The sequence below is a fragment of the Salvia splendens genome, chromosome 9 (genome assembly GCF_004379255.2).
Source record: "Salvia splendens isolate huo1 chromosome 9, SspV2, whole genome shotgun sequence".
In the NCBI taxonomy this organism is placed as follows: domain Eukaryota; kingdom Viridiplantae; phylum Streptophyta; class Magnoliopsida; order Lamiales; family Lamiaceae; genus Salvia; species Salvia splendens.
Window position 1 is genome coordinate 15,950,528 of NC_056040.1, and position 22,895 is coordinate 15,973,422.

At 36.0% G+C, this 22,895-nt stretch overlaps 4 protein-coding genes across 5 annotated transcripts; all 4 read left to right on the plus strand.

Annotated features, from left to right (window-relative positions):
* Positions 1-4,579: 4,579 nt before the first annotated feature.
* LOC121746430 (sterol 14-demethylase-like) lies at positions 4,580-7,577 on the plus strand. Of its 2 annotated transcripts, none has more exons than XM_042140257.1 (3): positions 4,580-4,677; positions 4,902-5,408; positions 6,359-7,577. In XM_042140257.1, exons 2-3 carry the CDS (start codon positions 4,929-4,931, stop codon positions 7,355-7,357), a joined length of 1,479 nt encoding a protein of 492 aa, XP_041996191.1. In that variant the 5' UTR covers positions 4,580-4,677; positions 4,902-4,928; the 3' UTR covers positions 7,358-7,577. The 2 variants fall into 2 exon arrangements, with proteins under 2 accessions (XP_041996191.1, XP_041996192.1); XM_042140258.1 differs by having other exon boundaries at positions 4,612-4,772.
* A 4,251-nt stretch (positions 7,578-11,828) lies between these two features.
* LOC121746763 (eukaryotic translation initiation factor 4B3-like) lies at positions 11,829-14,379 on the plus strand. The gene is made up of 2 exons (XM_042140691.1): positions 11,829-13,023; positions 14,001-14,379. The coding sequence occupies exons 1-2, from the start codon at positions 11,891-11,893 to the stop codon at positions 14,083-14,085; spliced, it is 1,218 nt and encodes a 405-aa protein (XP_041996625.1). The 5' UTR covers positions 11,829-11,890; the 3' UTR covers positions 14,086-14,379.
* A 1,362-nt stretch (positions 14,380-15,741) lies between these two features.
* Positions 15,742-17,366, plus strand: LOC121746860. Its single transcript, XM_042140809.1, has 3 exons — positions 15,742-16,068; positions 16,193-16,583; positions 16,743-17,366. Exons 1-3 carry the CDS (start codon positions 15,918-15,920, stop codon positions 17,095-17,097), a joined length of 897 nt encoding a protein of 298 aa, XP_041996743.1. The 5' UTR covers positions 15,742-15,917; the 3' UTR covers positions 17,098-17,366.
* A 671-nt stretch (positions 17,367-18,037) lies between these two features.
* Positions 18,038-20,629, plus strand: LOC121746516 (probable amidase At4g34880). The gene is made up of 5 exons (XM_042140392.1): positions 18,038-18,623; positions 18,989-19,203; positions 19,340-19,579; positions 19,673-19,871; positions 20,022-20,629. The coding sequence occupies exons 1-5, from the start codon at positions 18,147-18,149 to the stop codon at positions 20,373-20,375; spliced, it is 1,485 nt and encodes a 494-aa protein (XP_041996326.1). The 5' UTR covers positions 18,038-18,146; the 3' UTR covers positions 20,376-20,629.
* The last annotated feature ends 2,266 nt before the right edge of the window (positions 20,630-22,895 follow it).

Genomic DNA, 22,895 nt, shown 5'->3' on the forward strand with positions numbered 1-22,895 from the left:
AGAATTAGTCAATCAATATTGAAATTTTATTTAGTAGCGTGTATTCATTTCTTATATTTATAATTTATTAATATTATGTTTATATACAAATTAGTATTTTAATAGTTTATTTTATAATATCTTTATGATTTATACTATGTATTTGTATTAATATAAAAATGTACTAATAAATTGAGGATAATTGTGTCATTTGCACACACAAAACATGTTTGCAAACCATATAACCAAACATTGGTTTAGGCCATATGCAGTAACTCAACTGAACAAACCAAACGCACTTTTGTAGAGTATACACTAGCACAAACATGAAGTTAGCAACACAACCCTTCAAAAAACTCTATGAGCTTCTCATTTAATCAAACGAACCCTAAGTGGTCATACCTCTCCCTCAAACTCATTTGATCCATTTAACTAATTATTAGTACTACTGCGTCTGCTTGTTAACTTCTATGTCATCAAATCCGTAACAATAGCAAATGGTACAATTCTTGAATCTAGATGAAAATGAAAAGAGAAGGAAAAAAGTGCTTTATGTGACTTCACATATGCACCCTAAAAGAAAATTTTATAGCCCAACTTTGGTGTATGGTTACTTTGGGCTGCCAAATAGCCCCATTATTGAACTAAGTTAGAAAATACAATAACTCCGAAATAAGAATATAATTTATTTGTCAATTCAAAAATACAAGAACTCCTTCATTAGAATATGGAGTAGTATCTATGTAGGGAGTGTTATATTGCTAACTCACTACTTAATTGTTAACTATAACTAAATAATAGTCATTAGATATTTAATTTAAGGGCATAGATCATTAGTCCCGGATTGTCAATATGATCAACAAAAAACGTCAATAAGGGTTGAAAAATATCCCATAACTTTAAAACGCATATAACTTTCTCGATTTAAATTATTTTTTCGCACAACATATATCAAATTAAAGATAATTTCATAAGGATTCTAACGAGATCTCACTTGCATATGTTCCGGTGTCAAAATTTGAATTTTTTTTTGAAAATTTACAATTTTTTCGTACAATAACAAATGTCAACATGATATATAAAATATGTCAATATAATGCATGTAGAATGTCAATATAAGCAATCTGTTAACATTCTCAAAGAATTGTGTTGACATTCTCAAAGCATTGTGTTGATATTTTCGAAACACTATATTGGCATTTTCATCTAAAACCCTAATTTGATAGTTTTTGTTATCTTTTTCGATTTAATTAATAAAAACGAAAATTACACGTGGCAAATTGTAGACCACAAGTTTTCTGAAATCCAATGGTCTTAAATTAGTTGTAGTTAGCAATTAAATGATGAGTTAGCAATTGATCACTCCCCTAACTATCTATCAGTACATATATAAAAGACGAGTTTTGACCGTATTTTGATATATTTATAAGCTATGGGATGAATTTGAATATCTATAAAAATATGTCATAATAATTATTGTGTAGAAATTTTACTTATAAATGTTTATGATTTTGTATTAATGTGGCTGTTACAACTGTGATTGACCCTTCTTATTAGTTTGACAACATGTTATGTTGTTAGAATGTGCATTAGATCATCCAAAAAAAATGTGCATTAGATGACTCCGTGGAATTTTACCATATAGGGTTGCAATGCAAATAATTTAACGTTGCTTGCTAAGTGCTCCTATTTAAGATTAGCGCATTATACATAGAGAATTTGAAGGTTTGTACTGCCACCATTTATCGATAGTGCACTATACATAGAGAATTAAGGTACCCATTTAAAGTATTAGAAAACGTTTCAATGTAGCCACCTCACAATAATACAATGCAAATTTATGATTGGTAATTGGTGGATTTATCGCCTAATATTTTTCCTCTCACATTAATATAAATATACTATTTTCTTTGTGTACATAACACACAAAACAACATCACCTAAAATCCGGTGTCAATCCCCAAGTATGCCATCTATTGTGGGAGTATATAGTACTAGTATTAACACCCGTGCTATGCACGTGACATTAAAGTTTCAAATTATAAATACAAATAAATGAATATATAAAACCATAAACCATGTATGACTATATCTTTCACCCAACTATTACATTAGTACGCACAAAAATATGGTCATTTTCATTTATGGAAAATTATCCCAATTTATTACCCATATACACCAAGTTATTTATAACTTATACCACCATTAAAACATTACTTCAACTACTCTTCCCCCCTCTCATACTTTACAAATTTTATCTTAATTTCCATAGCATATTATATGCCTATATTTTTATTGAACGAAGAGAGTAATGTACATAAATTTAATATTTTAAGAAGCATAAAAGAGAAATAGGAATCAAAGTTATAAAGAACAAAATCTTATCTCATAAAAGAAATCAAAATCAAATAAATTGTACTTTTTCATACTACCTTTAGTGTCCACAATCTTATCTCATGACGCAAATTATTTTGTCACAATCTCATCCTATGAATATCATCACCCAAACACTATCATTTTACTTAATTAATATTTTAACATTTCTTGAATATATGTACTATGCAAGTTTAGAGAATTTGTTTTTCTTTCATCCAAAATAAAATTATCATAAAATTCTATATAGTTATACTATCTTAATAATAACTTATAAAAAAACTAAATGTCTCAATAAAAAATACTTAAATCGCAACAAATATTATAATAGTAAGTACCAAATGGATCTTTAACACTACATAGTAATTATTTATAATAGATAAAATAAAATCAACTCAATTAGAATTATGTATACTAAATTTAACTGTAGAATTATGTATACTAAATTTTGTATTATCCGATAATCACATTTTAGTTGACTATTTATTTCTTCCGTTTAGTTTCAGACCGTAGCATAACTTGATATATATGGCCAAAGACTAAATGAGTTGTTAATATTGGAAAGAATAAATTTCTTACTTCCCACCACATACACGTATAAAAAAGTAAATTTCCACTTAAAATAACGATAATATTTTATGCATATTATTTGTTTTGAATAATATGAAATTTACACTACTCTTATATTTAGAAGTTATACAAACTTTATAAGTTAGATTTAATTTTACATATATATATAATTTCATCTTATTCCGTAATTTATACAACTTTTTAGTAGTATTATTTAATTAATTAGAGACTAATTAAAATATATGAACTGAAAACTTTAATTGAGTAATTATAGGATGGAAATTGTAAACGTTACATATTTGTGTTGTCGTTTAGCTTGTGAATTAATTTAGAAAAAATTACAATAAAGGATTAAATTGCAATTTTAACCTAAATAAATGGAAGACAAACTAAACTCTATAGCACAATTCCAATTTTAATCCAAATATAAGGCTAATTAACATATACTACTACTTTTATAACTAAATTGTAAAAAAATTGAAAAATATATATGAAGTATATACTAAATCCAATAAATTAATAGTCCAAATTAAATCTAACTTTGAAGACACAATAATACCTAATTTAGGACTATATTCAATTAAAAAGAAAATCAATCAATGTAGTATAAAAATTTTCCAAAACTCCAACTCAATAAAAACCTAAATAAACCCTACCAACCCTACGATAAAAGTTGCGCCTCCCTATTCTCCATCTCTCTCCCAATCACGCCTCTCTCTTCCTCTCCTGCGCCTCCACACACTCTCTCAATCGGCCTCGCCACCTCCCTCTCGTTGCCTTGCCTCGCCACCTCTCTCTTTGCCAATCGACGCCGCCACGCCCACCGCCGTGCTCGCCGGGTTTCCTTCCATCCTGATTAACTGTCTGTTTGGTCGGCCATGATGTCGCCGGATGGCTCTTGCAGAGTTGTAGTTCCTGCACCGCCGCCGCTGCCTCCGTCTCTTCCGCCGAATGGTTCTCGTCCAGCCGCCGCTGCTACCTACGTCCCTTCCGCCGCTGCCGCTGCCTCCGTCCCTTCTGCCGCCGCTGCCTTTACTTTCTGGCCATGCATCTCTGGCGCTGGCCTCATCCCCGATGAAGTATCTTTTTCATGTTTCAGAATATAGAATTTAAAACCAATATTAAGTTATTCAAAGTTTCAGAAATGTATACATTGAAAGATTCTACATAGATTTTTGCTAATTTGATATGTTTGTTCCTTTGCCAAAGCCATTGCCGGAGTTCTCGCCGGAGCCATCACCGGATTCCAAGCAGAACCACCCCCTATTTTGCAATCAGAAAATTAGAAAATTAGTCCATGATACATAAAATGTATCATGGACTAATGACAGACTCTATTTAAAAGTGTTTCAAAACTTTCTCAAGAAGCTAGAATTTTATTGAACAATACTCAAAATAAAATAAAGAAATAAAAACCACTTCATCTCTCTATTTTCCCTCCAAAAAGCGTATCATTGTCTTTTCACCAAACGACATTATAGATTATGATAGACGATAGATTACTCCTATATTGCAAAACATTCCAACATAAATTCACTATTTTATGGTTATATTTCAAATTTTATGTAGTAGTACTACGATTTGCACGCTTTGAAGAAGCAAAGGGTCGCTGACGTGGCGTATTGGCCGATCTTAATCAGTGTTTAAAATCGTTAATTAATACCTAACCTTAATCCCTCTACTCATAAACACAACACTCCACAGTCCCTCGATGCTGATTTTCCATTGAGCTCAAATCGACCCTATTTGCATCAGGTGCGTCTCTGATTCATCACTCATCATCTTCATCTCCTTCCTCCAAATTCTCGTTTAACTGCAGAATCTCGAGCTACTTTTCGACTGGAATCATCGTAATTTCCGTCACCCAATCTCATTTTCTCACTTTTTTAGATCTAACTTTTTCGTCCAACTCTATCTCTCCTTTTCCCCCACGTTCGATGTTTGGTCTAGATTCATTGATGTTTTGATCTGATTTTCAGGATCCTCGGTCATAATTTTCAATAGCAATGGATGCGGTCGAATCGGCTGGCTCCGGCAACAAATTCCTCAATGTAGGGCTTCTGCTCGTCGCTACAATCGTGGCGGCGAAGCTGATATCGGCGCTGATAATGCCGAGATCTGCGAAGCGCCTCCCCCCGCGGGTGGCGGCGTGGCCGGTGCTCGGCGGTTTGGTCCGGTTCATGAAGGGGCCGGTGGTGATGCTGAAGGAGGAGTACCCTAAGCTTGGTAGCGTGTTCACACTGAATTTCCTGAATAAGAATATCACCTTCCTGATCGGACCGGAGGTCTCCGCGCATTTCTTCAAGGCGCCGGAGTCAGATCTCAGCCAGCAGGAGGTGTATCAGTTCAATGTGCCTACGTTCGGGCCTGGGGTGGTGTTCGATGTGGATTATACGATTAGGCAGGAGCAGTTCAGGTTTTTCACTGAGGCGCTTAGGGTGAATAAGCTCAAAGCCTATGTTGATCAGATGGTTTTGGAGGCGGAGGTATTTGTTCTTGATTTTGATTCCGATTCTGTGCGTGAAATGCTTGCAATTAAATGGTATATGTATGTTTTGGGTAGTTGGATGGTTTACTATTTTTCGCTTCGGATTTAAGCTTCTGTCCATGTCGTAATTAATTGGGTCAGATGAGTTGGTGGTGTTGACTAATGTGGATCTTGAATTTTTCAAACCATGAGTCTGAAATAAGCACATCTACACGTGCTTCAAATGACGCCTTTGATCATTGTCGAAGTTATATGATATGGATTCATTCAACTAGTTAGGGTGTGATGGTCTCTTCCTTGGGAAAGGAAGAGCTGCAGAATAAGTTTTACTATAAGATTTTTGTTTCTTGAATCATTTTAGCCGATTATCATTTTTTGTTATAGTTTCTCTTTCCTTATGTGATTTATCTTATGCTAGAGTTTTATTCTTTAGTTAACTAGTGTATTTACTTGTGCATATGTAGCTGGTGGTATTTTCTGTGCTTGGCCTCATAATTTCCCACTGATTACTTTTGATCTCTTTGAAGCTTTCTTTATCGATTCTTTTGCATCTTTCGGTTGGTATTCTATGATCTTGCATCTCATTTAGAAGAAAAAACAAGAAATACAGTGTCTCTTGCAGCTGTTGCACTACCCGTACTTAATTATATGAAATTTCGACTATGGTTTGCCAATGATATGCTATAGCACACTGCTGTTTTAGCCGTTACACCTCGTTCCTTGTATGGATTTTTTTGTAAGTGTACAACAGAGTTTTGTTTGACAAAATTACATTGAGTGGAATGCACAAAAGGTTGTAGATTCTGACTTGAGATATTTGGTCATTCATATGTAAATTGATTACTTTACTGTATGTCACCTTCTTTTTTATCCTGTATATTGACAATTTTATAGTTTTATACTTCTTAAAGATGAGTAACTAGAAAATTTATTTATTTAAATTGGCAGGACTACTTTTCAAAATGGGGAGAGAGTGGCGAAGTCGATCTGAAGTATGAATTGGAGCATCTCATCATACTGACAGCCAGTAGATGCTTGTTAGGTGAAGAAGTTCGCAATAAGCTCTTCGATGATGTTTCTGCTCTCTTCCATCATCTTGACAATGGAATGCTCCCTATCAGTGTTATTTTCCCTTACCTTCCAATCCCAGCTCACCGTCGTCGTGACCAAGCACGCAAGAAGCTTGCTGACATCTTCGCAAGCATCATTGCTTCACGTAAAGAAACGGGCAAGAAAGCTAATGATCTGTTGCAGTGCTTCATAGATTCCAAGTACAAAGATGGGCGACCAACGTCTGAGTCAGAGGTCACCGGCTTGCTTATTGCTGCTCTCTTTGCCGGCCAGCACACGAGCTCCATTACTTCAACATGGACTGGGGCCTACCTTCTTTGCAACCCCAAATACATGTCGGCCGTGCTGGAGGAGCAGAAAACGATTGTGCAAAAACATGGAAACGAAGTTCACTATGACGTTCTAGCAGAGATGGAAGTTCTCTACAGATGCATAAAAGAAGCGCTGAGGCTCCACCCTCCATTGATAATGCTTCTCCGGAGCTCACACAGCGATTTCACCGTGAAGACAAAGGAAGGGGAGGAATACGACATTCCCAAGGGACACATTGTGGCTACGTCTCCTGCCTTTGCTAACCGCCTCCCACATATTTACAAAGACCCGGAGACATACGACCCGGATAGGTTTGCTCCTGGAAGGGACGAGGACAAAGCTGCAGGGGCTTTCTCCTACATCTCCTTCGGAGGTGGCAGGCACGGCTGCCTAGGGGAGCCGTTTGCCTATCTGCAGATCAAGGCGATATGGAGCCATCTTCTCAGAAACTTCGAGATGGAGCTCGTTTCTCCGTTCCCAGAGATCGACTGGAACGCGATGGTGGTCGGCGTGAAGGGGGAAGTGATGGTGCGGTACAAACGCCGAGCTGTGCCCCTAAACTGATCGGATAATGTTTCCTGCGGGCAAGGAAGGCAATGGCAGGTTCATCTTAAGCATAATTCGTATTGCAGGTTTGGTTTATTAATCTTTTTTATTTTCTAAAGTGATGAATCCATCAAACTTTGCTTTCATTATCTAGATGTTTATCATTGTTTACTGTTGTGCTCCAGACTTTTGCAGTATGTCAAGGCGTTATGTAGTTTTCCTCTTTCTATGCTTCTTAGTTCCTTCTCAATCAATCTTTGCAATATGTGAAATCCACAAATATTTATGTCTAACCGTATGATAATATTTATTTATGTTAAAACTATTTGACGAATCAAGATTCATTCATTACGCATAGCATATGTATGATAATATTACGCATTACCCAATGTAATTGCATACTCTCTACTACTACGATGTTTCATTAAAATGTAAATTTAAACCAGACGGTTTCATGCAATTTTTTTAATACCAATTTCATTCTCTAACCATTTACACCAAACATATAGCACTCACAATTGGGAACAGTCCATCTCAATTCTTAGTCCATCCTCTGCCTATCTCTATCGAATTGGTGCCGATCTCCATTCGGCCATGCCCGAGGCGGCAGCACCGCCTTTTGCCGCCGCTCACCCCCAATAGCAGCTGATGGGGGTAGGGATGTCAATGTAACCCGAACCCGCGGGCCGGCCCGAATAACCCGATAAAAATAAAGGGTTAGGGTTGTAATTTCGCAGCCCGAATTTAAAATCGGGCCATTCGGGCTGACCCATTCGGGTTGTCGGGTTAGGCGGGCTGACCCGTTCGGGTTACGGGTTGGCCCGTCGGGTTGAAGGCTTCTGCACAGCGAGCAGTTTTTGTAACGGTTATAACTTTCTCTACAAAGCTCCGATTGAGGCGTGTAATATATCCACGCGAAGCTCTTTCGAAGACGAAGAGAATGATATGTATTAGAGGTTTATCAGACTTCAAAATCGCGAGAAACATTGACTCAAACAAGGCTGCTGCACATCCACATATTTTGCGTACATTTTCTAATCAATTTTCTATCATTTCTCAACAAACATATAAACATACCAAAATATAGAAATATAATCAAAATCATCCAAAACAACCCTCTAAAACCATGCAAAATCCAAATACGTCAACCGACTATATAAGATCACGAAAAAAATCACCATGTGGTTCATGGATTCATAAATACTCGTATATAAAAGCTTTCTTTTAGTATATTTCCAATATAATAGTGCAAAGTGTTTTGACGCCGCTTCGTCATTGAATTATGCGTACTTTGACGATTCTTAAAACAAAGATAAATTATTATTTGACTTATTTACTGCTGGAATAAATTAAATTTGACCAATCATAATTCAAGAAAACTTAGAGTTACTCCAATTAGCTAGCATATTGATAATTCACTCTTTAACAATTCAAATTTTTTTTGTTACATCTACGATGCACCTCTCACGTTATGAAAATTTATTTAATTTTCTACGAATTGATTTATGTTTGAATTTTGAAACAAAGTGTTGATTTATGTTTTAAATACATAAACATAAACATACTATTTATAGATATTTTGTAAATAATTATGTAATGAATAAGTTATTTAAATTTAAATAACTTAATCTTTTTTAAAATATTAAAGAAAATTAAAAATATGTATTTCATTGTTGAATGATTAATTAAAAATATGTATATAATTAAAGGAAATTTAAAATACGTATTATTTTTTGAAAATATTAAAAGAATTAAAAATACGCATTAGCCCGAATAACCCGGTGGGTTAGCCCGAAACCCGAAGGGTTAGGGTTAGGGTCGAACTTTTATAACCCGAAAAAATCATAACCCGAATAGCCCGTGCCCGAATGGCCCGACAACCCGAACGGGTTGGCCCGAACCCGAACGGGTTGGCCCGATTGACATCCCTAGATGGGGGAACCCCTACTGCGAGTCCTTTCAGGTCTATTTTTGAATATATATGTTATACCAAAAAGTAATTTTATTCCAATCATTTATAACTATTTTTTATGATATGTCTCAGAAAATATTTGCAAAGATCCATATTTGATATTGTTTTATAGAAAAACTCAAAAATTTCATATTTGATATTCCATGCGTCCCATAACAATATGTGCAATTTTCATTTCTGTCCGTCCTATAAAAGTATGAGTATTTCCATCTGTAGAAAGTTATCTCAATTTATTATTCCTATACATCAAGTTATTTACAACTTAAACTACCATTAAAACACTGTTAATAATGAAGTAGGGGTGAGCAAAAAAACCGGAAACTGAATATTCGAACCGAATCAAACCGAAATTTTGAAATTTGGTTCGGTTTTTTCGGTTTTTCGGTTCGGTTCGGTTTTAAAAATAAAAAAATTTCAGTTTTTCGGTTCGGTTCGGGCGAAGAAAAAAAACCGAAAAACCGAATTATATATATATTCTATTAATTTAATATATTATATTATATATAATATATATATTCTTTTAATATATTCTACTATATAATATATATGATATGTTTTATTAATTTTATATTATATATAAATATTCTATTAGTATATATAAAATAAAATAAAATACACATATATAAATATATATTTATATTATATTTATTTTTTTCAGGTTTTTCGGTTTTTTTTTGGGTTTTTCGGTTTTGGTTTTTCGGGTTCGGTTCGGTTTGGATTTTGAACTAAATTCGGTTTTGGTTCGGATTTGGTAAAAAACCGAACTAAAACCCGAATGCACACCCCTATAATGAAGTTTCAATATCCACTAACACTAATTGAACTATTCTTCCATTCCTCTGGAGTATTTTACTTTACCAATTTTGTTTTATTTTTCATGTCATATTATATGTCTATATTTTTATGGGATGGAGGGAGTATTATTTCATTAAAAAAAATTTAAAAATCGATTGGAGTTTGCCATATATGGCATTTGCATGATTGGGACCTACACATCTGAAAATTTTAGTTAACCATTGCATTATAATATAGTTTTGCCTAGATTTTTGGGGCCCCTTGAGATAAGGATAATATAAAAGTAAAATATACATGTTTAATGAGCTGGCGTGTGTGGTATAGTTGGCGGTGGTAGATTGCAGACATGTACACCGCGCAAATAAAGTTACACTGTCTTTTTTAATAAACAGTTTAATACATGGAGTAGTTTATTTTTGAATAAATTGAGATCCAGGCGTGAACACATCGATAAAATGTTCTTTTTGAATAAATTGGAAATAATGTTGCATTAGTTTTAATTTAAAATTTTGGAAATAATATTTTTGCATTTAATGGTGAATGGTGTTAAAATTAAACCACGTTTTACTGAATTATTAAAATCAAATATATTAATTTTAGGATTACAATATCTAAAAGACAACCAAATTAATTAATTACTATAGTATTAAATATCATTTCGTCAATTAATAGTACAACATGTTAGGATAAATGTCATGATTCCCCCATGTTTTGACCAAATTTACATAATTTGCCTATAATGATAGCACATTCAATATAATGTTGTAAATTCATTGTTACGATAACAGTTGACATTATAAAAATCTCTCTCGATTTAATTTATTTTTTTTATTGTGAAAATTCTTACAAAATCCTAATTACATATTTTCAAATAAAAATAATGTTGTACGTAAATTTAATGTTATAATGAAGTGTCATTCTTATTTATCGCGTGGATAATATACTTGCAAGGTAAATTTAGCAACATAAAACCAATTATATGATAGGTCAATTTAATGTTACAATGAAGTGTATTTCTTAAATTTATAAATTCATATTGGCGGAAAAAACATACTCCACAATCCATATTAATGCTCCAAAATTTTTTATTTATTTATTTTTCCATGTATAACTCCAAAGGCATTGGTTGTTTGGCGAAACGTAAAGTTGTTTGAGAAAAATAATTTCTTGAGATTTTCAGTAATATAATTTTTATGATTATGAATTTTAGAATTTATGGATATGAATACTAAAGACATGAGTCACGGGGGAATATGATTTAAGTACTATATTCGGAAACATGTTAAGTGTCTGGAATCATATGAATTATGCCAAATAAATTTTCCTTTGTAAATTATACGGAGTATGTTTTATTTACTTATTATTACTGATATCTTTTTAAGTAATTAATTTCAAGAAAAGAAGATAAATTAACAAAAATATACAAATATAATTACCATATTCATCTTTTTATGGAGAAGAAGAAATAATAACAATACATCTTTGAAATTGAAAAGGTAAATTTTATGAAGAAAATATAAATATGGTAGTTATATTTGTTTACCATATTCTTTTAAAAAAATCCTTAAACTATGAAATGCACCCAATCTCAACCGTCCATAGCAATTAATCGCAATCACATACCCGAGTTAAACGAATCATAGCCGTTGGATTAAATCCCAAAACCTGCGTATCGTTTATAAGCAAACGGCCTTGTTTGATATAGGCAAAATCTCCACAAAACCTATCACAACACGCAGAAAATAAATCGGAGAGAGAGAGAGAGAAATCGAGAAGCAGCAATCATGGCGGCTACGGTGAAGACAGCGTGGGCGAAGCCAGGCGCGTGGGCTCTGGACTCGGAGGAGAACGAGTCGGAGCTCCTCCAGCAGCAGGAGGAAACGGTGGCGGCGCCAAACGGCCACTCCGAGACGGCGGATTTCCCGTCCCTTGCTGCGGCGAAGACTAAGAAGAAGAAGAAGCAGGTCCTCACGCTCCAGGAATTCTCGACCTACAGCGCTACGAAGCCGGCGGCCTTCCAGGCGAAGGGGTTGACGACGGACGAGCTGATGGCTCTCCCGACGGGTCCGCGAGAGCGGACGGCGGAAGAGCTCGATCGGAACAAGCTAGGAGGGGGATTCAGATCCTATGGCGGCGGGATGAGGGATGAGCAGCCGCGGCGCCAGGGGAGTTTCAATCGGGAGTCGAATCGCGAATTGGCGCCGTCTAGGGCTGATGAGACTGATAATTGGGCGGCGGGTAAGAGGTCTTCTGCTGGTAGTGGGTTTGAGAGGAGAGAGAGGGGGGAAAGAGGGGGTTTCTTCTCCGATTCGCAATCGCGAGCGGATGAGGTTGATAATTGGGGGTCGAATAAGAGTTTTGCTCCCTCTGAGCCTAGGAGATATGAGAGAAGGGGGGGTTTTGGATTGGAATCCAGCAACGGTGGAGCGGATTCAGGTAGTTGGATGAAGAGGAGAGAGGAGGAAGGGCCGAGGATGGGAGGCGCCTTTGATAGTTTGAGGGAGAGGAGGGGGGGTTCGGATTCGGCGGATTCGGAGAGCTGGGGTAGGAGACGAGAGGAGGTGAGTGCTGGCAGTAGGCCTAGATTGAATTTGCAGCCTAGAACACTACCCGTGATTGAGATTACTGCTCCGGAGAAGCCTAAGGCTGAGATTGCTTCTCCAGTTGCTGTTACCGTGAGGCCGGCAGGGAGCAATCCGTTCGGCCAGGCGAGGCCAAGAGAGGAGGTGTTGAAGGAGAAGGGCCAAGATTGGAAGGAGATTGAGGAGAAGCTCGAGTCTACCAAGATTAAGGAGGTTGTTTCTGATGGACCGGATCCTCCTAGGAAAAACTTTTGGAGTGGAAGAGAGAGGCGACAGGAAGAGAAGACTGAGAGGGCATGGAGAAAGCCAGAATCTGCTGATTCCCGCCCCCAGAGGTTGGTGAATTAGGCTTTTAAACTACATGAGTTGTGGAGAATGTTGGGATATTTTATGATTGCTGAGTTAGTTTAGGGTGTAAATTTGACATGTTTGAATGCTTTGATTCCTTTGGTGTTTGGTTTGCATAATTGAGCAAAGTGATGAACTTTATGTTACTGGTTTGTCTGTATGTTTTTGTAGGACCTCCATTTTAAACTGTAATGAATGATAATACGTTTAGTTAATCTAGTCTTGAATAGATGCTTGTATATGGTATTCTAGATCTTCTTGTTAGCCAAAGTTGTTTCTTAACAGTAATTTTGTAGTTATAATATCACCTGCAACACTAGGTAGCAAGTATGCATCTCTAGAGAATCATATGCTTATCTCATTCCTAAATTTGTAAGTTAGCAGTGGAACTCTATAAATCTGTGTAAATGCACTCGGATAACGTTCGACTGTGAACCAGCCATTCCCAGGCCTTGTAAAAGCATATTTTTGAACAACATCACAGTAATTTTGGCTAGTGTCTAGTGCACTCCTTGATTTTGGATATAACTTTTTAGTGACTGTAATGTGTTACTCCGTATATACTTTTTTACAGTTTGATTTTATTGACTAGATATAGACACTTTTTTTCCTTCTTTCTAATATAATGGTTCTGCAATTCATGGGTTAGCTGACTTTTTTTCACAAAATTTATCCGCCTTGGTTTGGATAATTTTGGAGGATAAAACCGTCTAAGGTTTCAATGTTCTTCTTTCTTCTATAGCCTGTTTCTCTTCAGACATCAAAATGGATTTGGAGAGCCGTGTTTAGGTGCTAATATTACCTATTTTGCAATAACTAGTACTTAATTATTGATTTGTGCTGCTGTTGTGATTTACGGATGGGACTTGAATCTGTTTTATTGTGGTTTCTGTATCTCAACTTCCCTGGATATTTTGAAACTGATGCTATCACTGACCTTTACCTACACCTATTTATCTTGAAGAGCCGAGGAGGCCGTAAACGGGCATACTGAGAAATCTGAAAATGGACATACTGAAGAGGCTGAAGGGGGAGAGGCACAGGCCTGATGCTGAAGGCTTTGAGAAAACAAAAAAAGGAGCATTGATGTGGCTTAAACAATGCATCTGCTGAGCTATGATAGATTTTTGTTTCATGTATTTTCTGTTATCTGTTCTCAATCTCCGCACAATATATAGCAAATTTTGGTAGAGAATTATGGGTAGTTTCATTTATGTCTTGCCTGTATGGCTCATTTGTACTTGTTGTGGACTAAGTGTTTTTTTTTCGGATTCAGATACTGTTTATTTATTCGTGTGGGAATACAATTATGAGTAGGAATGCAATTCGTTCTTCTCCCAAAATTGGTTGTAATTTTTTGGTTTGTGACTTTTAAGACTGCTTTTATCATTCGAATCTGGTCTGTTTGATAGTATTTGTTTGAATAGTTGGTGTTGGTTTGAGTTGTACTACTCCCTTTGTAGCTATGTTAATGAAGGAAGACGATACTGTCCTAGAAAATAAAGGAAGATTCATGATGGTTCAGTTACGAGATTGTCGTTGTTAAGAGGTGGTTGTTAGACAGCATGATAATGAGATGCAATTTCAGTTTACATTTAATGAGAATAGCTGTTGTTATCAACAAATTTTTTCAATATATGTGTGGTATATTTAATGTCGCTTCGACTTATGGAGTTTCGAATTTAGACACTTTGCTTAGTCACGCTCGAGTTAGTTTTCTATTACTTCCAAAAGTCGCTATCTACACCACAACTCTTCTAGAAAAATAAATAAAAATTCAATCTTTACATCTCAATCAAAACTAAATAGGAAAAAAAGCGCAGAAATAGTTCATAATAAGCTTGCTCCTTTTATGTTTTCTTTGGCTTCCAATTTCATTTTTAAAACTTCCCAACTCTTATATAGGGTACAAATAAATTAAACATAGCTTCTGAATACCACATGTAAAAAGTATAGAGTATAGACGGATCATTTAAGGTGGCCGACCGAGGTGTACACAAGTCAAAACCATTAACGGCTTAAGTTTCTACGTGATAAAATCTCTTTTTAACAAGTCGAATACGGAATATAGATAATACGTCTATTAAAAACAAATTATGGATCCCTGATCTATTAATCCTTATGTAATTTTTTCTTAACTAGTAACTATATAAACTTTATTCTCATCTAATTAATTTCAATTGAACTAACTGTAAAGGTCATATATTATGATTATGAGTCTAGATCCCAAAATCATGTTATAAACCTAAAAATAAGCAAGTCCAAGACGACGGGGGACACTGTACAATCAACCTAATTTAAACAACGCATCTCAGAATATTGAAACGTGAAAAATCGACTCCATTAAAGCTCATTAATCAACCTCTGCTGTTTACACTGTTTTTCTTCACTAATTTACCGACATTATGCACAACATCCTTCAACGCTGCACTGTTCCATTTTTAATCTCATTTATATACTCCCATTCTTTATTCATCTGCTTTTACAATCATAATCCATCCATTTAATAGCAACAAAAGTCGATGGCTCTTATTAAAACATGTAACCATGGTCGAATTTCCATCAAAATTCAAATTTTTGCCTTAATGTTTGAAGCTAGATTCTAATTCTTCCAGCAGCATTAAATTCGATTTGTACCTTTTTTGGTCATATTTTTTTTTTCAAATGATAAATCTTTCACAATAAATGGAGGCAGTTGAGAGTTGTATAGCAGCAGTTGTTATTACTACGAAAACATTGGCTCTCTTTTTTTTTCCTCTCTCTCTTTTTTAAGTGTAAAAAGTGTTCACATTCACATTAATTCACATCAACAAATCCTCTTTACAGAGCTTCACTACTTATAGCCATTCATTTCTCGGCAGATTCAATCTCGTCTCAACTCATGGATTGGTTGCACAAGTTTCTGCTTGCAGCTTTCCTCATCGCCGGAGCCTCGATCACTGGAGCTCGCGGCGACGCCATGGTCACCGGAACCGTGTTTTGTGATCAATGCAAAGATGGCCAGATCTCTCTCTTTGATTATCCCTTATATGGTACATTTTCATGTTTATTACTAATGTTTAGTGTTTTTTCTAATGTCTAATTAAAATTTTTTTTAAAGGTTTTTTATATATTGGATTTATTTAGTAAACGAAACAACGTCGTTTTGAGTATCAGGGATAAAGGTGACAATGGCCTGCCCGGGCAACGATGGGCAGTACACGACGTGGGGGGAGGAGACCACGAACTGGCTAGGAAACTACGCGATGAGAGTTGGGGGCACCCCCAATTTAAATGCGTGCTACACGCAGGTCTCGAGCAACGGGCAGGGCTCGAACGCCTGTGGAGCGGCCGCGGGGCCGGCCAAGCAACCCCGGCTCATGTTCAACATGTTCAATACGGAGATGTACTCCGTTGATCCGTTGCTAGCTCAGCCGGCTCAACCCATGTCGTTCTGCCCGAGCTCATCCACCCCTGCCCCGGTCAGCCCTCCGCCCGCGCCTCTGCTGCCCCCTGTCCCCCACTTCCCGCCCACGCCCTTCTTGGAAGCCTCGGCCTGTCCCCACCAGTAAGTCAAGTTTCATTGTACTAATCTAGTTTTTTATCATTCCCCTTAGGTGGGCCGGCCTAGGTTAATATTTTGTGACGCGACCTTAAAATTTCTGTTTATTTACCAATTATAAAAAAAAAGAAATCTAACTTTTATACTATGATACTTATGTTGTAGGATGTGGTTGATGCCGGAATACCAATGCTATTGGAAGGTGGTGAGTCCGGACACGAAGGTGGCCGTTGCGTTTGGGTTGATCGCGGGCCGTAGGTACGGAGCGGACATGACCCTAAGGCAAGGGATGCTAGGGAGAGGGGATCCCTATAGGACATTGTTGAGAGAAGGCACCACAGCATTGCTCAACTCCTACAATAGTATACAATTCCCATACCACCCTATAGGTGTGATTGAAGCTATGAATTTGGCGTTGATGGGGTCCACGCGCAACGTGCTCCATACCGCGTTGAGCTTCACGAGGGCCAACGCCGGCTCGGGCAATGCGGCCACCTGCAGATTCACCACTTGCAAGTGAATCTCCACACCTTTGTTTTGGTGTTTCAAATTGTGTGTTTCTGACTTCTTAAATTTGTTGTTGTGCGTTTATTATAGAGTTGTAGAATGAGAGGTTGATGGGCTGGAGGAGTTTTGGAAGAGGGGCTTCTTTTATTACATAGATTGTTGACCTTTGAATCTACTTGTGTAAACTTTTTATTACTGCTGTTGGAATGTGTTGCTACAAATAAATTGTTGAGAATTTGGTCATTTTATTTTATTGAAAAAGGATAAATGGAGTTTTACATAGATAGCCCTTGTTCTACTTGTGGAAATTCAAGACTTGGGAAAATTTACAATCTTTTTTACTACAAGAATGGAAGAAGTGAAGTAAAAATTAAAAATAATAGCTACATTAAATATTGAATTGCAAATGCACAAACTTTAAATTGTTTCCATTTCTGTACGTGATATTTTATTCAAATACACGATGAACAGTCAATTAATCTTAACTTTCACAATTGCATACTAGTACTCCTTGTGTACTATAGTATTTAACTTTGAGTCAAAGAACACTTATTATCCTTGATTTATTCATTTCATATAAATAAAAGATTATTAAAAGTGATATTACTTATAAAATCATAAACTTTTTAAACTCCATTAGCTTGGTGGATTATCGGAAAGTTAAAGATTATAGTTGACAATTTATATTTCGGATTAATCATAATCGGAAATCTCGACAATCCGATAAGATAGGTCTGTGAACGCAAGCGAGTCAGCCCGATCGGGATTCCTAAAAACCGAGCAGTTTTATCTAATCGTAGTACTAAACCGATGTCTTATTTGTGGAATTTCCTTTTCGATATTATTATGTCAATATTATAAAATAGGAGTATAATAACTTAATAAGCGTAGTATTATTTATTGAAAATAAAAAAAAACAAAGGCGCGCAAATCTCAAAATGAATTTATTTTCTTTTTTTCCGTTAATGATGAAATTTCTTGGAGTCTATATCACGCAGTCTGCACTCCAGCTAAAAATTCAGAGGTATCGCAAATTCTACTACTGCTAGACGAATTTCCGCCATGGAAGAGCTCAATTTCCAAGTGGAAGAAGCCACAATCAAATCGATTCAACAAGCATTTGCAGACGGCAAACTCACCGCCAGGAAGCTAGTCGATTTCTACCTGCACCAGATCGAGCGTCTCAATCCGGTGCTTCGCAGCGTGATCGAGGTGAACCTGGACGCGCAGCTACTAGCGGATGAATTAGACAGGGAGAAGGAGACGAGCAGACGCGGCGGCGGATTGGCGGATTTGGGGGAATTGCACGGCATTCCGGTGCTCCTCAAGGACACGATCGGGACACTCGATAAGCTCAACAACACCGCTGGTTCCTACGCTCTGCTCGGATCGAAGGTGCAGCGCGACGCAGCAGTGGTGGAGCGGCTGAGGAAGAGCGGAGCCCTGATTTTAGGTAAGGCGAGCTTGAGTGAATGGTATAGGTTCCGTTCTCTCAGTGGAGTTCCTAATGGCTGGTGTGCTCGCTCCGGACAAGGAGTGGTTTGTGCCTCTTAACCCTCTCTTGTCGTCTATTTTGTTGGTGTGTGTATAATTCTGTGATTTTTTTGTACAGTAGATAGGTGTTGATCATGGCATTTGCAACATTGTTAATGTAATAGGTAATTGTGTGCCAATTAGATATAGTTTGTGTGATTTCCTGCAAAGATTTTTGGTTTGTTGGAACCTACCGTGTGCAAATTTTTAGTATGCGTAAACATGATTCGTTTGGAGAAGGACAGTTCAACTCAAGCTGACTGCTTATCAACCAGGTCTAGTTTGAGGGTTGCTGGAGAGATTTAGTGTATGTTTAACAGATTCTTATTATCTGCTAGCCTTAGTTTTTCATTCTTTTGTGAATGTTATAGAATCCGTATCTGTCATCTGGGACTCCATGTGGATCAAGTAGTGGATCTGCAATATCTGTGGCTGCAAACATGGTGTGTGTTTCCCTCGGGAGTGAGACCCACAGCTCCATCATCTGCCCCTCGGTTAACAACTCGGTCGTGGGTATCAAGCCGACTGTTGGCCTCACGAGCCGAGCAGGGGTTATACCAATGACACCCCGTTGGGACACAATCGGGTAATTGTGCATGCTTGTATTGAATTCTTATCGATTAAACGATAAAATCTTGAGGTGTTTTTTGATGAGTGGTAGAGTTCGGTTACCTGAATTTTTTTTAGCGATGTCTGATAAAGATTGTCTGAATGATTTGTAGGCCGATATGTAGGACTGTATCGGATGCAGTTTATGTGCTCGATGTGATAGCAGGTTTCGACCCGAATGATGAAGCAACGAGGGAGGCATCCAAGTACATCCCTGAAGGTGGCTACAAACAGTTTCTTAACGAAGATGGTCTGAAAGGAAAGAGGCTCGGTATAATTAGGCATCCCTTCATGGAGAAAATACATGGTACTGCTGAATCTGAAGCTTTCGAGCTTCATATAGATACACTGAGGTGAATTTTCGTATCAACTCTAATATTGAATCTGATGAGCAAAAGGAAGTAGGAAGTTTAGTTTGTTTGATGTTGTTTTATATATGATCAAAGGCAGAGGGGTGCACAATTAATCGACAACTTGAAGATAGATCAAATAGAGACGATTCTTGATCCGAATCTAAGTGGTGAGATATCAATCATGGCGGCTGAGTTCAAGTCACACATAAACGTTTACCTGAAAGAATTAGATGATTCTCCTGTGCATTCTTTAGCCGATATCATCGCCTTCAACGAGAATAATCCGGAGTTGGTAAGTATTTGCACTTCTAGTTTTCCAATCCATTACTTGGATCTATAAATCTTACTATAATCTAGAGCCATGTGTGAAGTTTATTTTGTCTGAATTTGGTGCTGTCCCCTAAATCTTGAAACCAACAAAACTGTTTATTTTTCACAATAGGAAATGCTGAAGGAGCATGATCAGAATACCTTCATAGAATCTGAGAAGACGAATGGGCTGGGCGAGCACGAAATGGCTATACTGGAGAATTTGGCAAAACTTTCAACAAATGGATTCGAGAAACTGATGAAGGAGCACAAATTAGATGCAATGGTGACACCGGGATCTCGTGCTTCTGCCGTCTACGCTATTGGAGGGTATCCGGCGATAACTGTCCCAGCTGGCTACGAGAGAGACGGGATGCCGTTTGGGATATGCTTCGGAGGATTGAGAGGCAGCGAAGCAAAGCTGATAGAGATTTCGTATGCGTTTGAGCAAGTTACAAAAGTTCGAAAACCTCCTTCTCTTGATTGAAGCTAAAGGTTAGTGAACCGCTCTGAATGTTGTAAGTTTTTCAATTTGTTATTAACTGGTGTGTTATGACAGGCTTCTTAGTTGTTTCGACTTTAGAATTCAATATATATATGTGTAGTATCGTATTGGTGTTTCCAGTAGCTAGTTCTATCATCGTTTTCTACACATTTTCGAGATTTATGTTTAAAATAGTTCTTTGTTATGGCTTCACCACTAGATCAAAGTTCAAAATTGGCTGTTTTTAGCTTGCTTTACTTGTGTATTTACATTAGTTTATTCAGTTATCCAACTACAAATTACATAGACGATTAATTGTCTAAGAAATCAAGCCTGCTATTATGTATCTATGTAACGTCGTTTAATCTTGACATCGATGTAAATAGATTTCAACTCTTATCTGTGTTTAGTCAAAGCATATTTCGTGGAAGAAGTCTATGCAAAATCCATGTTGCAGATTAGTACATCATATTTTGCTTAGTTATTGTATCCATGATATATGATTATTCTGTTTAAGATGATGACGAGGATCTTTACTTTTCCACATTCTAAATTAATTAATTAAGTCGGTATTCCTTTTTTTATGTCTCAAGCTAAATGAATCACTATCTTTTTTCATCAATTCTTTTAACCTCTCTTATTTATTCTTTACTTATAATCACTTACTTACTAAACACTAAGTATTTTCTTTACTTATTATTATTATTATTATTATTATTATTATTATTATTATTATTATTATTATTATTATTATTATTATTATTATTATTATTATTATTATTATTATTATTATTATTATTATTATTATTATTATTATTATTATTATTATTATTATTATTATCATCATCATCATCATCATCATCATTATTATTATTATCATTATTATTATTATTTTGCTTAAACTCATAATTATATAGTGATGACATTCTTGGTAGAATGTTACTCCCCCGGTCCCACTACAAGTGAAACGTTTCTTTTTGGTCGTTATTTTGCAAAGATGATAATAAATAGTAGTTTAAGTGGAGAGAAAGTAATGTAAGAGAGAGAATAATATATAAGAGAGTCGTATATACATGATTCTCTTATTTTATTTTCTCTCCACTCTAACTATATATTATCATTTTTATAAAAGAACGTTCGAATAAAAACGCCCCACTTATAGTGGGTCGGATGGAGTACCTATTAGTTTGAACATTTTATTGGTCTTATTGAAAGCATAAGGACATTTTTTATACTCTTTCCGTCCCTCAATATATGTCCTATTTTAATTTAGCATGAGTTTTAAAAAATACTCCATAAAGGAAGGTGAGTTGAAAAAGTTAGTGGTATGTGTATCCTATTTTTATATATTAATTTTATAATATAATGTGATGAGAGAATAAGTTAGTGGAATATGATGCTCATTACTAAAAGTAGTAAAAGTGAAGCGTGACAATTAATAAATGATGTATTAAAATGGAAAACTGAGGCACGTAATGAGGGATAGAGGGAGTACAACATAATCTTTTACTTTTTAATCATTGTTTATTTTTCATACATTTGTTATACTACTATGTTATAGTAATTTTAAATAATTAAATTTTGTTATTGAATTACTTAATTACATTCATATGCCAATTATATTTATATGTGAATTAAATTGAAAGAAAATGAAAAAGTTTTATATTCAAATGCTAATTAAAATTTAAATATATTACTAGTATTGAAAAAAAGAAAAAACAAAAAATGCGAAAAAGGGTGGATCTAAGTCTCAAACACATCACACTTGATCTACCTAATCAGTAATCACATCTTCCCAAAAAAATTAGATTTGAAACATTTTTTGGATCATAATGCCATTGCAATTTGCAACGCGGTTTCGCCTGCTCGTCCCGGCAAAATGGATCATTTTGATGTCCTAATAAAGTATACCGTATACGTCATGCTGCTCGCTTCTAGATTTATAACAAGGAATAGCCCGACATGGTTATGATTTTTGAATCCAATTAAATACCTGACATGTACTCCCTCCGTTTCGCCGTAGTAGAGGCGTTTCTTAAGTAAAGAAAAAAAAAGTAGGAAAGGAAAAAATGTAGAAAGATGAAAAGAGAGCAAGAGAAAAGAAAAGTTGATGCTTTTTACTAAAATAGGAAATGACTCAGATATAGTGAGACAACCAAAAAATGAATACGACTCGGTTACAGAGGGACGGAGGGAGTAATATTAATTGGGAAACAAGGCATGCACAAAATAACACACAAAAAAATAAAAGAGAAATTATTATATGAATTAGTAGGAGTACTATTTTGTCCTGCATTCTTATTGTTTTCTTCTTCTACACATGCGCAACAAAGTCCTACTGGGAGAAAGCTCAACGTACGAGCCAGTCCAGCAGAAGACAACACACCTCCATAATCCATTTCTTCATCCACGATATACTATGCGGGTCCAAGCCGTCCGTGGTCCGTATCGCTCGAAAATCAAAAGGGATGGTGGATTTGACATTTCATAATGAAATTTCAACTCTCTCACTTTTTGATGGTA